Source organism: Haliaeetus leucocephalus, unplaced genomic scaffold, assembly GCF_000737465.1.
Source record: "Haliaeetus leucocephalus isolate CR32 unplaced genomic scaffold, Haliaeetus_leucocephalus-4.0 Scaffold849, whole genome shotgun sequence".
Taxonomy (NCBI): Eukaryota; Metazoa; Chordata; class Aves; order Accipitriformes; family Accipitridae; genus Haliaeetus; species Haliaeetus leucocephalus.
The window spans coordinates 1,619,373-1,631,753 of NW_010973285.1; the positions used below are offsets into that span (position 1 = coordinate 1,619,373).

A 12,381-nucleotide genomic window follows, 5' to 3' on the forward strand; every position below is an offset into this window, starting at 1 on the left:
GGCGGGCGCCGGGGCTGCGGGGGAGAGGGCGGCTGAGGGGAGAGCGGCGCCTTGCCCCGGCTGGCCCCGCCGCATCGCCGGCTTCTGCCTCTCCCTCTTCCTAGCTGGGGCTGCGCCGGGCTGCGGGGGCCCGCGCTCTCATGGAGGACGAAGACTGCCCCGACCTGATCCCGATAGACGCCGGCGGCGCGGAGGAGACCCAGTCCAGCCCCAGCAGCAAGATCCCCGTGACGATCATCACGGGGTACTTGGGTGAGGAGCGGCCTGCCGCGCTTGCCGGCGCCGGGAGGAGCTGTACGGCAGGCCTGCGGGTTTCGCGGTGTTGGCGTCGGGAACCCCGAAGGGAGAGGCTGGGGCGCTGGGCTGCAGGGCGGCCCGCACGCCGCCCGGCGGGCGGAGGAGGTGCCCCGGCGGGTCTGGCGGCAGCTTCCGTGCCCGCGAGTTGGGTGGGTGAGCGAGACCCTGACGGCGTGGCGGGAAGGAGTCCTTAGCGCTGCTCGTCCCGCGTTTTCTGCGCCGTGCCCTCACGCCGCTCCGGGGGAGCGCGGGTCCGGTTAGATCTGCAGAACAGTTTTCAGCAGGTGGGCAAGCTCCTGTTGCTGCTTTTACCAGCCTGTTTTCGGGGTCCGGTTTGCTCTGGTCATGCTTGACGAATCGCTTTTTGCCCCTTGACGTCAGAACAGGGTAACGTATTTGCCTCAGTTAAACGCAGACTGAATTGCAGTCTTACAAATGTGAGGTTCAGCCTCCCTCTCTTTAACCAACACAGTTGTTGGGAGCTTCAAATGCAGTTACGTATGGTAAAGATCAGGTTAAATTTAGGGTCGTCAGCACTGTTCAGCTTTGTTCTGCATCATGCTCTCGCAAAAACGTAAGGGCAGAGAAGGAGGATTGTTTTACCAAATTCCCCTGGCTGTGACCTTGTGCATGGGATGAAACTGTTAATAATGTGGTGTTACAGAAGTTGCGAACACCTTGCTTAACAATGCCTCATCTAATGGCAGTAGCACATCAGCGATTACTGATGGTAAAAGAGCTGGTCAGAAAAGTCAGTGGGAGGGAGAAGAATAAGTGTGCCTTTTGTTGAGAGAAACATAAAAATGAGTTTTCTAGGAAAAAGCTGCCCAGCTGGTGGGGACTTGTAAGTTTATCAAGCACTGACGCTTAGTGAATGGAAAACTATGGGTCTTCTAAAGCTGAGATTTAATGTGCACATAGTTCTATGGGGTCAAATATCTCTACAAATTAATTTTTACAGTGTTATAATAGAATGCAGGTTACAAGAATGAAAACTTATATTTCAGAAGAGATCAGATTTGTCTGAAGTGTGCATGTGCACAACAGTATTTGCTTCTTATTTGAAAATTTAAGTTTTTCTTAACATTTTAATAGAAATGTGGTCTGTGTTCTAGGAGCTGGGAAAACAACTCTTCTAAATTACATACTGACAGAACAGCATAACAAAAGAATAGCAGTTATTCTGAATGAGTTTGGCGAAGGTATGTAAACCTGCAGAAACAGGGTTTTTAGCCATAAAATGACAAATATATACAATTTCTGGAAGTCAAGAACATTGTAGTTTTAAATCCGTTACTGAGATTATTGACATACCTCATAGCCTTCAGAAGGGCAAAAAGTCTTTTGACTGGTGTTCATAAAATAATACTATGCATTAATCTGTTTTGTACATCAATTCAGTCCTTCAGAGTCAAGTAAATGAATATATCACCCTGTTGAAAGTGCTATACCTCCATTTGTCCTACTCGGTTTCAGGCAAATGGAAATTAAAATAACATGTTGGTAGTTAATATTTTCTTTCCTTTCCCCTCAGCCACTTGCAGATCACAAATTATCCTAGACCAAGAAAATGGGGAGATGTATGCTTGGTGTCTATGATTCTTTAAACTCTTTGCTTTCCTTCTCAGTATTTTTAATTGTTAGGGCTATAACTTAATACCCGTACCATAGGCAGTGTTGCTTACAGTTTGCACTGTGTTGATGATGGTTTGTTTGTTTGTTTTCATCAACAAAGATGCACGCCACTTTTCTGGTTGTGGAGCCTAAAATAAAATGTGTAGACAGAGCCTTTATTTGATATGGAGGTAGAGGCTGATTTCCCTTTCTTTTAGCAAAGTTGGTGGCACTTATGCTGTACTTTCATCCTCTGGATTTTGGTCTTTGTAGAACCAACTTGACTTTGGCTCTTAAATTTCCCATAAAACGGAAAATACTAATTTCTGAAGAACATGTCAGAAACATGGTGTCAGAAGAGAAAAATACAATTCAAAAATGTATACCAACTTGAATCTTTCATACCTCTTTTATAGGCATTGTCATGCAAATTTGTAGATTAAAATTATAGTACTACTTGTATTTCCAGGAAGTGCCTTGGAGAAATCCCTGGCAATCAGTCAAGGGGGAGAACTCTATGAAGAATGGCTGGAGCTCAGAAATGGCTGCCTGTGCTGTTCAGTAAAGTAAGGAAGGACTATTGTACAAGTTCTTACAGTGGGTTTTGGGGGAATTGAGGAAAGAATACATCCAGGATTTGATTCCTAAAACTGATGGTAGTATTGATTGAGACTTCTTTTGTCAGGTAAAACAAGAATTGGAATTTGGGAGACAGAAATCTATTTCCTTTTGCTGCCTTACTGGATTTGGACTTAATGTCTTTCAGAAAAATGATCTAAATACCAACTTATACGCCATTGGGGTATCATAGGGTAGGGAGCTCTCCCTCTTCTGTTAGCATTTCATGCTTTTATGTAGAGAGCTAAAGATTCAGGGAGGCTGGAACTAGGACTCAAGTTTCCTAATTTCCACATTGAATACTTACTCTGTTTCTTTCTCTGTATGTTGGTTAATACTTGAATATTGTGTACCTCAGAAAGGGTGGAGGGAGAACCTTTTGGTGGCGTAATGAAACACAATATTCCAAATTATAAGCTGGTGGTCACATGAAAAAGCCAGAGTGTATTTGTTTCCTGGACATGTTTTTACCCTGTTTGTTTGAATGCTGGATTGTTTGTGCTGAGTTTGTAATAAAGGTGATGGTCTGTTTGTCCTGAAAATTTGGAAGAACTGGTCCTATGCCTTAAATTGGGATAGTAAGTGGAAAACAGAAGGCTCTTTTGCGCTGTGTTCTCCTGGGATGTAAGGGATGCTGCCATTGCTGCTGTGCTTTATATACATTGGTTTCTTATGTAAAATGCCATACATTTCTGCTTCAGGCTGCCTTCATCAGTTGAGATTTGAGTAAATGACACATCTTAATTTTCTTGTAGGTGGGGTGGAAAGGCAGGAGAACAGGTTCAGTTCTCCCACCTCCCTCCATGCACCCCTTTCTTTTCGTAGTCTCAGCTGCCAAACCAAATAGTTTACACAGTCCTACTGTCCTTTACAGGGTTTTCGGTGTTTGAAAACAAATCTTCATTTAAATTACCTTTATATACCTGTTGGGAGTAGGCAAATACTATTTTCAGACTAAAATGTAACAGAAAGCTACGATTTGCCTAATATTAAAGCAGCAGCTTGATGACTGGATTTTCACTGTAGACTGTAAGTCCTGACTCAGGCCTTTGCTTTGATGGTACTGACACTGTGTTCTGCATCAGAAGATACATGTTTGTACATGTTTTAGCTTGTTTTGTCTGTTCTCGGGTTTAATTGTTTCTTCTTACAGGGACAATGGTGTGAAGGCTATTGAGAACCTGATGCAAAGGAGAGGAAAATTTGACTATATATTGTTAGAAACAACTGGTTTGGCAGATCCAGGTAGTTCACTTTATGGTTTTCATAACCATGATAATTATACTGTTTTTATGAAATGCTGATTTGCTCACCCGTCAGTTCACTGTGCAAAATGTAATATAAAGTGGTGAGTTGTCAGGCATATGTTTTGATTGCCATATAGACTAAAACTGACTGGATAAAGTGCAAAAGCAGGCTTGTGGGTGGGGTTTTTTGGTTGGGTGTTTTGTTTTTGCTTTTTTGAACTTGCTGTACATTCACTCTAAAGGTTAACAGAAATCCAGTTAAAATATATTTCTACCAAGAAGACACACTGAGCTTAGACAAGAGAAGCACACGCTGAAACTAGCAGTTTTCAGTAGGCTTTTGCTGTTCTACATTGCTTCTTCTAAAGTATAAATTATTAGCATCTGATGTATTGTTACATTGGTTGTGATAGTTCTTATGTTTTGTGAAGTCATAAGATACACTGCAGAACAAACTAATACATTCTTCTGGTAGGTACAGAACACTAACAGATCTTAGAAATTCCCTGTGTGCTCTTTAGTGATATTTTATATGAAAAGGTGTTTAAACTTGATGTCCTGTTAGTAATAGCTATTTAAAACAATTTTCTCTGAACCATCTCAATTAAAAATGTGCTGTTGATTGAGAGTGAAGGAAATTCTTTTCAGAAATTCAGTTTTTTCCCCGTTTAGGAGATTAACACTTCCCAGCTCAAAGCTAAATAGTTGTCATGGTAAAGTAATCTTCTTCAAAAGAAAGGACATTGATTTGGTCTCTGTTACACACAAATTCTATTTGAGTCAAATTGGAAAACTATTAAGCGTTTTGGAAAAAAAATCAATAGTTACCAGAAAACCATTAGATGTTGTGGCCCTTGCTGTATCTTGCATGAGTAAGCAGTGTGAACAACTGACAGGTATTTGGTGTTGATACAGAGTGATGTTTGGAGAACTGTATCTTGTCACTTCAGGTAGACAGTTTGAGATGTTAGAATAAGTTTAGTTACTGATTTTTTTTTTTTCTTCTGATATGCCCAGTAGTCTTAGACAGGCTGCCAGTAACTAAGTATCTGATAATTGAAAAACCAAGTATTGTTGTTGCTGTCAGCTCCTCCTGTCCTTCATATTGTGGCACTGATATATGTTAAATTGGTTTATTTCATAACAAATTATGATTTTTTTTTTTTAAATACACAGCACATCCTACAGTTGCTAGAGTCTGTTTACAGGGCCTTTTTATCAGAAAACAGGAGTAGCATACTCCTAGGCCACATGTAGTACACAGGTATCAGGTTACAGATTCCAAGTCCTTGATAGAATGTGGTCCCAGTTGTCCAAATACTTGCTGATTCTTTTTGCTCCAGACTCGTCAGTTTACTATGTTCCATTTTACATCCTGAAGAGATAAAAATGATTATACAAAGAAGAGAGAGTATTATGTGTTTCATTATTCCAGAAGTATCTCATCTGAATGGAAATTTGGTGGATAAGGAAGCCAAGCATGTGAAAAATACTAGAATCATATAATCAGAGAATAGTTCAGTTTGGAAGGGGTGTTAGGAGGTCTTCAGCCCAACCTCCTGCCAGAAGCAGGGTCAGCTCTAAGACCAGGTTCTTTGGGATATCCAGTCATATATCTCTGTCCTCTGAGGATAAATGTGACACAGCCTCTCCAGGCAACCTGTTCTGTGCCTGCCTTTTCATGGTGAAAAAACATTTTTCTGATATATGTGGTTCGAACCTTGCTTGCTTCAACTTACTACAGTTGTCTCCCATCCTTCTGCTGCAGCCTGGCTCAGCCTTCTCAGAGGCTCACCTGTAGGTACCAGGGAGGCTGCTGTTAGGTTCCACAGAAGCTGTCCCTTCTCTGGGCTGAACAAATGCAGTTCCCCCACCTCTCCTTGTAGGGCCTGTGCTCTGGACTCAGCTGTCTTGGTGATCCTATGCTGATGTCTTTCCTGTATGGGGGATCCCCACGCTGGAAGCACTAGCCACATGTGGGCTTGAAAGTGCTAAGTAGAGGAAAATAACCTCCCTCAGCCATGCTTCTGTTGCAGTAGTCTGGGGTGCTTTTGGCCTTCTCTGATCCTGGGGCACACTGCTTGCTCAGCTTGCTGCCTACCAGGAGCCCCAGGGCCTTCTCTGTAGACCTGCTCCCCAGCCAGTCTGTCCCTAACCTGTATCATTGCCAGGGACTCTTTGTTCTTAAGTGTATTAGTCGACAGTTTTCCTTGCTGAATTTTATCAGGTTCTTTTTGGCCATTCCTTCCTGCCTGGCCAGGTCCCTCTGAAAGATAGCTCTGCCCTTAGCTACATCAACTGTTCGTTTCCAAATTTGGTGTTCTCTGCAAATGTGACAGGCATGTCTTCCATCCCCTCCTGGCTTCCTGGTGGAGATGTTGAACAGGACAGGTCCAAGGATAGACCCCTGAAGTATCCTGCTTAGTACTGGCTTCCAGGTAGGGTATGCCCTGTTAACTGCAACCTTTAGAGCTTAACTATCCAACCAATTTTACTTAATTGTCTTTCCATTCAGGCTGGTAATGTTCCAGCTTGGTTACTAGAATATCTTCGGAGACAAGTGTTGAAAAATTTGCTAGAGGTGATGTAAACTCTATGCAGTGCTCTCCCCTTGTCCACAAATACAATCATTTTTTTCCACAGAAGGCCAGGTATGTCTTTTCCAGATTGATCAGGCATGATTTACCCTTGTAAACCTCCCTTCCAGTACAATATCTGTTTGCAAATTGAACCTGCCTTAGATATTTCTTAACTCAATCTATCTTAAAATTGTCTAAAGCCAGAAGCTTTCCTGTGCAGACCTGAGATAAGGAACACATTATTTTCTATATCCAGTTAGTCTTGACTTTATTCATCCAGTTGATTTATGATGTAAGAAACTGCAGATGAGAGTATAGAAACCAGTGAAGAAGAGGAGGTCCCTAGGAGAGAGCTGATTTGTCTCAAATGTTCCAAATCCATTTTTCTTTAACTGTTTTATCTCCTTTTTTATCTCCTTTTTTGTGTGTGTGTGCATGCCATGACCTAGAAACAGTGGCTGAAAGGTGAAGAGGGGGAGTACAGAATTTTTTAGAAATGAGGCAGCATTGGAGTGTGGTAATGACAGATAGTTGGTCTTACTGTGTAAAGGTAATTTAGACAACTTACACGCATCTGGAACGGTGAGATTTTTAAAACTTTTTGTAGTCATAGCTGTTGATGTGCACACAGGTATAGTGCTTTGGTAGCTGTTGTTAGGTCAAACATGTGGTTGGGTATTCAACATCTATGATGCTTTCCGAGTTTGGAGGAGAGGAGATTCAAGTACAGCACTAAAAATTGAGTTTTTCTTTGAAATGTCTGAATATTGATAGTTTACTGGAAAATGTCAGTTTTGCAACTGAATGTACTGTACTTCTTAGGAGCTGTGGCCTCCATGTTCTGGGTTGATTCTGAGCTGGGAAGTGACATCTATCTTGATGGTAAGAAGTGCAAGCTTGTTTTCCAATGTATTGGCATTCCATACCTGGATTTAGTGTAATGTACTCTTATCATTTAAGGCAAGGTTTCAGAGAATGTTTGAAACGCATGATCTTGGTTCTCACATCCCCAGATTTGACTACGGAGATCCACTTGCTTATTCTGATGCTTATTTATCTACTTGGTGAGCTGTTTCAGTTTGCTAAATCCAACAGAAGTTGTGTAATGCTTTGCAAAGGGATCAGATATGGAGAGGTCTTGATTGTGGTGTAAGGGGGGAAAAAAAACCTCATTAGTTAGATGTTACAAAACATTATTTAAGAGTAATATTGCGGCTCTTGTTATCTGTTTTTTTTCCCCCCTAATGTTTCCTTTTTTCTGAACTCTTAATTTGTCAACATCAGGATTCTCCTGCCTTTTGTTTTCTGCCTTCTTTGCCTATTGTACTCTTGTTAGCTCTGGTATTTGCTGTGTTCCAATAAAAATCTGAGTTTAATACAAATCATCACTATATGTAGTTAAAGAGCATGTTGAATGTTGATTTTTTTTTTATGTAGGAAAAAGACCTTACTTGTTGGCTTTAAAAAAAAAAAAAAATCCTGCTAACACTTTGATCGGTCTGTGAAATACCTGTCTAGCCAAGGAAACGTTCAATTAAATAGGAAATAGCTTCCTAAGTTTCTGCCAGAGAATTGCAGATTCCTGTATACCTCAGTCAGTCCATCCCCTTAATTTGTTTCAGTAACTTGTAAAAGCATACCTCTGCCAATTTGCTGTTGTGGAAGAAGGAGGAGAGACATCCACCTTCCGAGAATTTCTCTCACCTGGTTTGGTAGACATTTTTTTTACCACAGATACGAGTTAACAACTAAGAAAATTATGAGGTGACAAGTCTAATGTTCAGATACATTGGAGGCATTGGAAGTATTATAACCAGTTCTAAATGGTATGATAGTTACTTTGGTAGTTGTACAGGAAGTTTACAAGTTGTTAAATTGTCAGCTGCTTTCAGCACAGTTCTGTGCTTTTTTAATGTTTTTTTTTAGGTATTGTATCTGTTGTTGATGCAAAGCATGGCTTGCAGGTAAGTTACTGGATTTGTTAGATAGTTTAAAATTGCAACGTTAGAACAGCAATTGCAGTGATGTTCATCCAGATGAATTGCGTTTTTATAATAGGTTTAATTCTTACAATGGATGAGGATGTATTTCAGTTGCTGTGGTACCTTAGTACTACATTTTGAATGGGAACAAGAAAGTACTGATATTCATTGGAATTCAGATTCTTACCAGCACAGCAGCATGTCTGCTAAGAGTTGTCAGGTTGCTAGATACTTGATCCCTCCTAGTTCTGTCACTTCATTTGGGAATCTTGGTTGTATGCCAAATAGGCATTTGGATTACTGTAAAAACAGTGGAGAAGTTTGTGTTACAGAGTGTCATTGGTCCATGTTACTTGAAAGGAGAGGAGTAAGGACAGACCTCTGGTACCAGTGTGGTAACAAGCGAGTTAGGGCTCAAATTGCAAAAGGTGCTAATGTAATGGCAGTTGTGGTGAGGAGAGATGAGAGAGCCAGGTGTCTAGGTACCATTTCAGATTAAAAGCTTACTTCATTATATGGAATCAGACAAAAAGAGCAGGTATTAGAGTAATCTATAGAAAGTGTAATGTAAGAACAGACCTATAGAACAGTGAGTTTGGATAACAGAAGAAATTGTGATTAGATCAAATAGTTCAACTTTTTTTGTAATAGCTAGACATAAGTATAATTATTTGCAACTTGATAACTTAGGAAGTGACTACTTTGATTAGGTACTGATTTTGCAGGATTCAAAATAAAAGCGACCATAAGAAGGGATGCTTCCGTGGTATAAAAATCCTGTCATGCTGTGGAAGTGTTTTTAATGGCTGCAAGAAGCTGAGAGAACTGAAGAATGATGGTTAAAAAATAAGGAAGTGATCCCTCCTTTATAAGATCTATTTTCTTTGGACCATGTGGGTTTCTCCTTTCAGTTGAGCTGATCTAATAGCTGATTTACCGGAAGGGGGCAGTCCTGTTCTCCTGTCAATTTGTGTTGCACCAGGACAGAACTAATCTAACCCCATAGCCAGCCAGTTTGGCGAGTTAAGCCATCGTGTTTTGCAAGGACTTTTGCGGAGGAGTTGGTAGAAGGAGGGGAAGGGACTGAGAGGTGGTTTGCCCTTTTAAGCAGGAACTGACTTTTAAGTCAGCTCAACTATCACAAAAAAACACAGCATGTCTTAAGTCAGACCCCTTTTAGCTGAGTGCCCTCATACTAATTCAGATATGTTTTATTACTTGCAAAAATGTTCTGTTTATCTTTCTCTTCCATGCAATGCTGAGATATTGGCTTGAATCAACTATAATTGTGTTGCTCACAGCAACACTAAATTATTATTGTTTAAAAAATAAAATTTTTAGTATTTAAACTTTCAAGTAATATGTCAGAAACACCACAGAAATGTTTTGAAACATTCAGCTTTTCTATCCATTATTGTCTTTGACAGTTCACTGGAAACTCTTACATTATTTAATCAGTAAGCCTGTACATCACTGACATCCACTCAGAATAATAGAAACTTCAGACTTTCTCAGTTATATACCAAGTAAACAACCTTTGCTTTGTATAAAGGACTTGCTGAGTTGTGTGATTCCTCTGGTTGCAAAGCTTGACCTCAACAGCTGCTTGTGATTCAAAGAACTTTGAAAGCCATACAGGTAATGACATTGAGATAATAGGCAGCAATTTAAGGGTGTCATGCTTCAAAGAACCAACCCATCACAAGAAAAGCTGACAAATAGTAGTACCCTGTGACCAGTCAGCCAAATTGAAACTGCAGTGGTAATTGATATCATGGGTTATCACTAATGGATTTGTCACCCAGCAATCTGAAATACTCATTTTTTTTAATCGAGGGCAAACAGTTGGACAGCTTGAAGTGACAGTTCTCTACTTTCAGGACTTGACATCTGGACTACTGACATTGTTCTTTTCAGGGCAACAAATCTGACAACATTTAATTCAATAGAATCAATACACAGAGGATTACAAAGAAAAGGTCAGAAGAGAGGTTCCCTCCCAGTCATCCTGTTGTTACGCTCTGCTTAGGTTGTGCACAGTCGGGAAATAGTTTTGGTTTGGTTTTTTGTCCTTTTTTTTTTTTTTTTTTAATTTAAGGTGACAGACTGACAGTATTTCATAAATCTGTTTTTTTCTAGTCAAATAATGTTAGGTGCCTGATAATTCCATTTGAAGAAAAAACAGTTTTCTAGGGTTTTTTAATTTATATATTTCCCATGACAATTCCACTTTCATTTGGTATTTCTGTGTCTTTCAAACCAAATTTTAAAATAATATTCCTGGTACATTTAGAGCTGATGAAGGAATGCACAGGACTCTAGTCTTCCCAGAGATGTACGGTTTAAGTGGTGAGGTCTTACTAATATTACAGCATCAGTTTAAAGTTTTACTGCCTCCAGGTGTCTGTGATGCTTCTCTCCTGGAGATTGCTGCCTGTGTGGTAGAGTGGGCAGAAAATAACTTGTAGCTGAACCTTTGCTGCTTCAGTGTAGTCTGTTGCTCAGTCTAAAATAAGTAAGGCTTTATGTTGTTAAACTTCATGCTGCTGCTGGAGATGCAGGCATTTTTCTCCCTTTCACTAATTCTTCTGTGAGGATGTTAGCTTGGGCAGACAGGTGGAGCACAAAGATGCAGTTGATATTGATCTCCAGCAGCATGACAAGAAGCTTCTGCTTTTGTCGGTGCTGACTTTCTGCCCAGTTACAGCTTGAATAGGCCACAAGCACTGATGTTGGGCAGACTTGCCAAGGAGTAGTGGTTTATTTGTACAAACCCAGAAATAGAGTTGGGGATTTTTACTATAGAAGTACAATTTGTCAAATCTTTCAGAAAAAAGGAATATGCAGTTTTCTATATGAAATTCTGTACTGTAAGCCTAACCTGTCTTTAACAGTTAGTTGACATCACACTCACTAGTAAAGTTACTGTACTTTCATTTTTTCAGATATGTTTTTCCATGATTACTGTATGTCATGGTGACTCTTTTTACTTCATCGTAAATCTGAAAAGTAATTAAAATAAATATAATACAGTTTTCCAATTCTTTAGCGTTCTAATCATAAAAGTCATTAAAAGAGAAGAGTTTTCGTAAAAGAAATTATAAGCTTTTGTAATGGCAAACGTATAAATACACTTTTTCACTGTCATTTTACAGAAAAATTCTAGATGCCATTTTCCTCAATACCTTGTTGAAAAACATACCTCAGCTGAATTGGTTTTGACTTCCTTTAAGGGCAAATGAATTTAGATGTCATTTGAATATGCTTAATCCAATTGTTTTAACTTTTGTCTAGCACTTGACAGAGGAAAAGCCAGAAGGCCTTGTCAATGAAGCATCTCGGTATGGATGTATAAATTAATTTTATATATCACAGTTAGGAACTGCACTGTATAGAAGTTAGTTAGAAATGGCTTCTTTTTCTTTTGTAAGGCTTTTTGCTCCTCCTTTGCTTTTAAACCAAGATAGATTGGTGTAATGAGGTAGAAAATAGAAAAGTGACTTCATGCTCCATTTTGGTCTTTTTACCAAGATCTGAATCTTCTAATGCATATTTTAAAAGGGACTGGATTTTACGTCAGTGAAGGGGAACCACCTGTGTTGAGAGGAAGGAAGAATTGCATGCTACGATCTGTCAGATGCTCGAAGTAGAACTGGAGATAGAGGATTATAAGACAATAAAAGTCTTCATAAAGTAACAAGACTTCCAAGTATGACTTTATGAAGACTACGTGCAAGAGAAATAGGGGCTTGTGAAGTTCATAAATCACCAAGCACTTTGGATTAGATGACATTCAAAAAAAACCAAACCAAAAACTAGCAAGCCTTTGTAGGTTGCTAGAATTCTCTTATGGCATAGAAGAGCACCTCAAGGAGAAGCCAGTCGTACTCCATGATGTTTGATAAGTGCTTGCCTTTCTGTATTAACAATGCTCATACTATTTTTTTGGTACTATGGGAGAGATGGTGTTTCTGCCTTACAGAAAAAGTATTTGTTTGCTCATGTTGTCTTTTTTTTTTTTTTTTTTTTTTTCGTCTTTCCCCC

At 39.8% G+C, this 12,381-nt stretch overlaps 1 protein-coding gene across 6 annotated transcripts in view; it reads left to right on the top strand.

Annotated features, from left to right (window-relative positions):
* The first annotated feature begins 38 nt into the window (after nucleotides 1-38).
* Nucleotides 39-12,381, top strand: part of LOC104841251 (COBW domain-containing protein 1-like) — a 30,009-nt gene continuing 17,666 nt past the window's right edge. For 4 of the 6 annotated variants that reach the window (XM_010582780.1, XM_010582782.1, XM_010582784.1 and 1 more), the window contains exons 1-7: nucleotides 39-252; nucleotides 1,413-1,499; nucleotides 2,381-2,477; nucleotides 3,683-3,774; nucleotides 7,148-7,237; nucleotides 8,282-8,319; nucleotides 11,632-11,678. In XM_010582780.1, coding sequence (XP_010581082.1) covers nucleotides 141-252; nucleotides 1,413-1,499; nucleotides 2,381-2,477; nucleotides 3,683-3,774; nucleotides 7,148-7,237; nucleotides 8,282-8,319; nucleotides 11,632-11,678 — 563 coding nt within the window. In that variant the 5' untranslated portion in view covers nucleotides 39-140. The remainder of the gene's footprint in view (nucleotides 253-1,412; nucleotides 1,500-2,380; nucleotides 2,478-3,682; nucleotides 3,775-7,147; nucleotides 7,238-8,281; nucleotides 8,320-11,631; nucleotides 11,679-12,381) is intronic. The other 2 variants (XM_010582781.1, XM_010582783.1) reach the window with 2 other exon arrangements.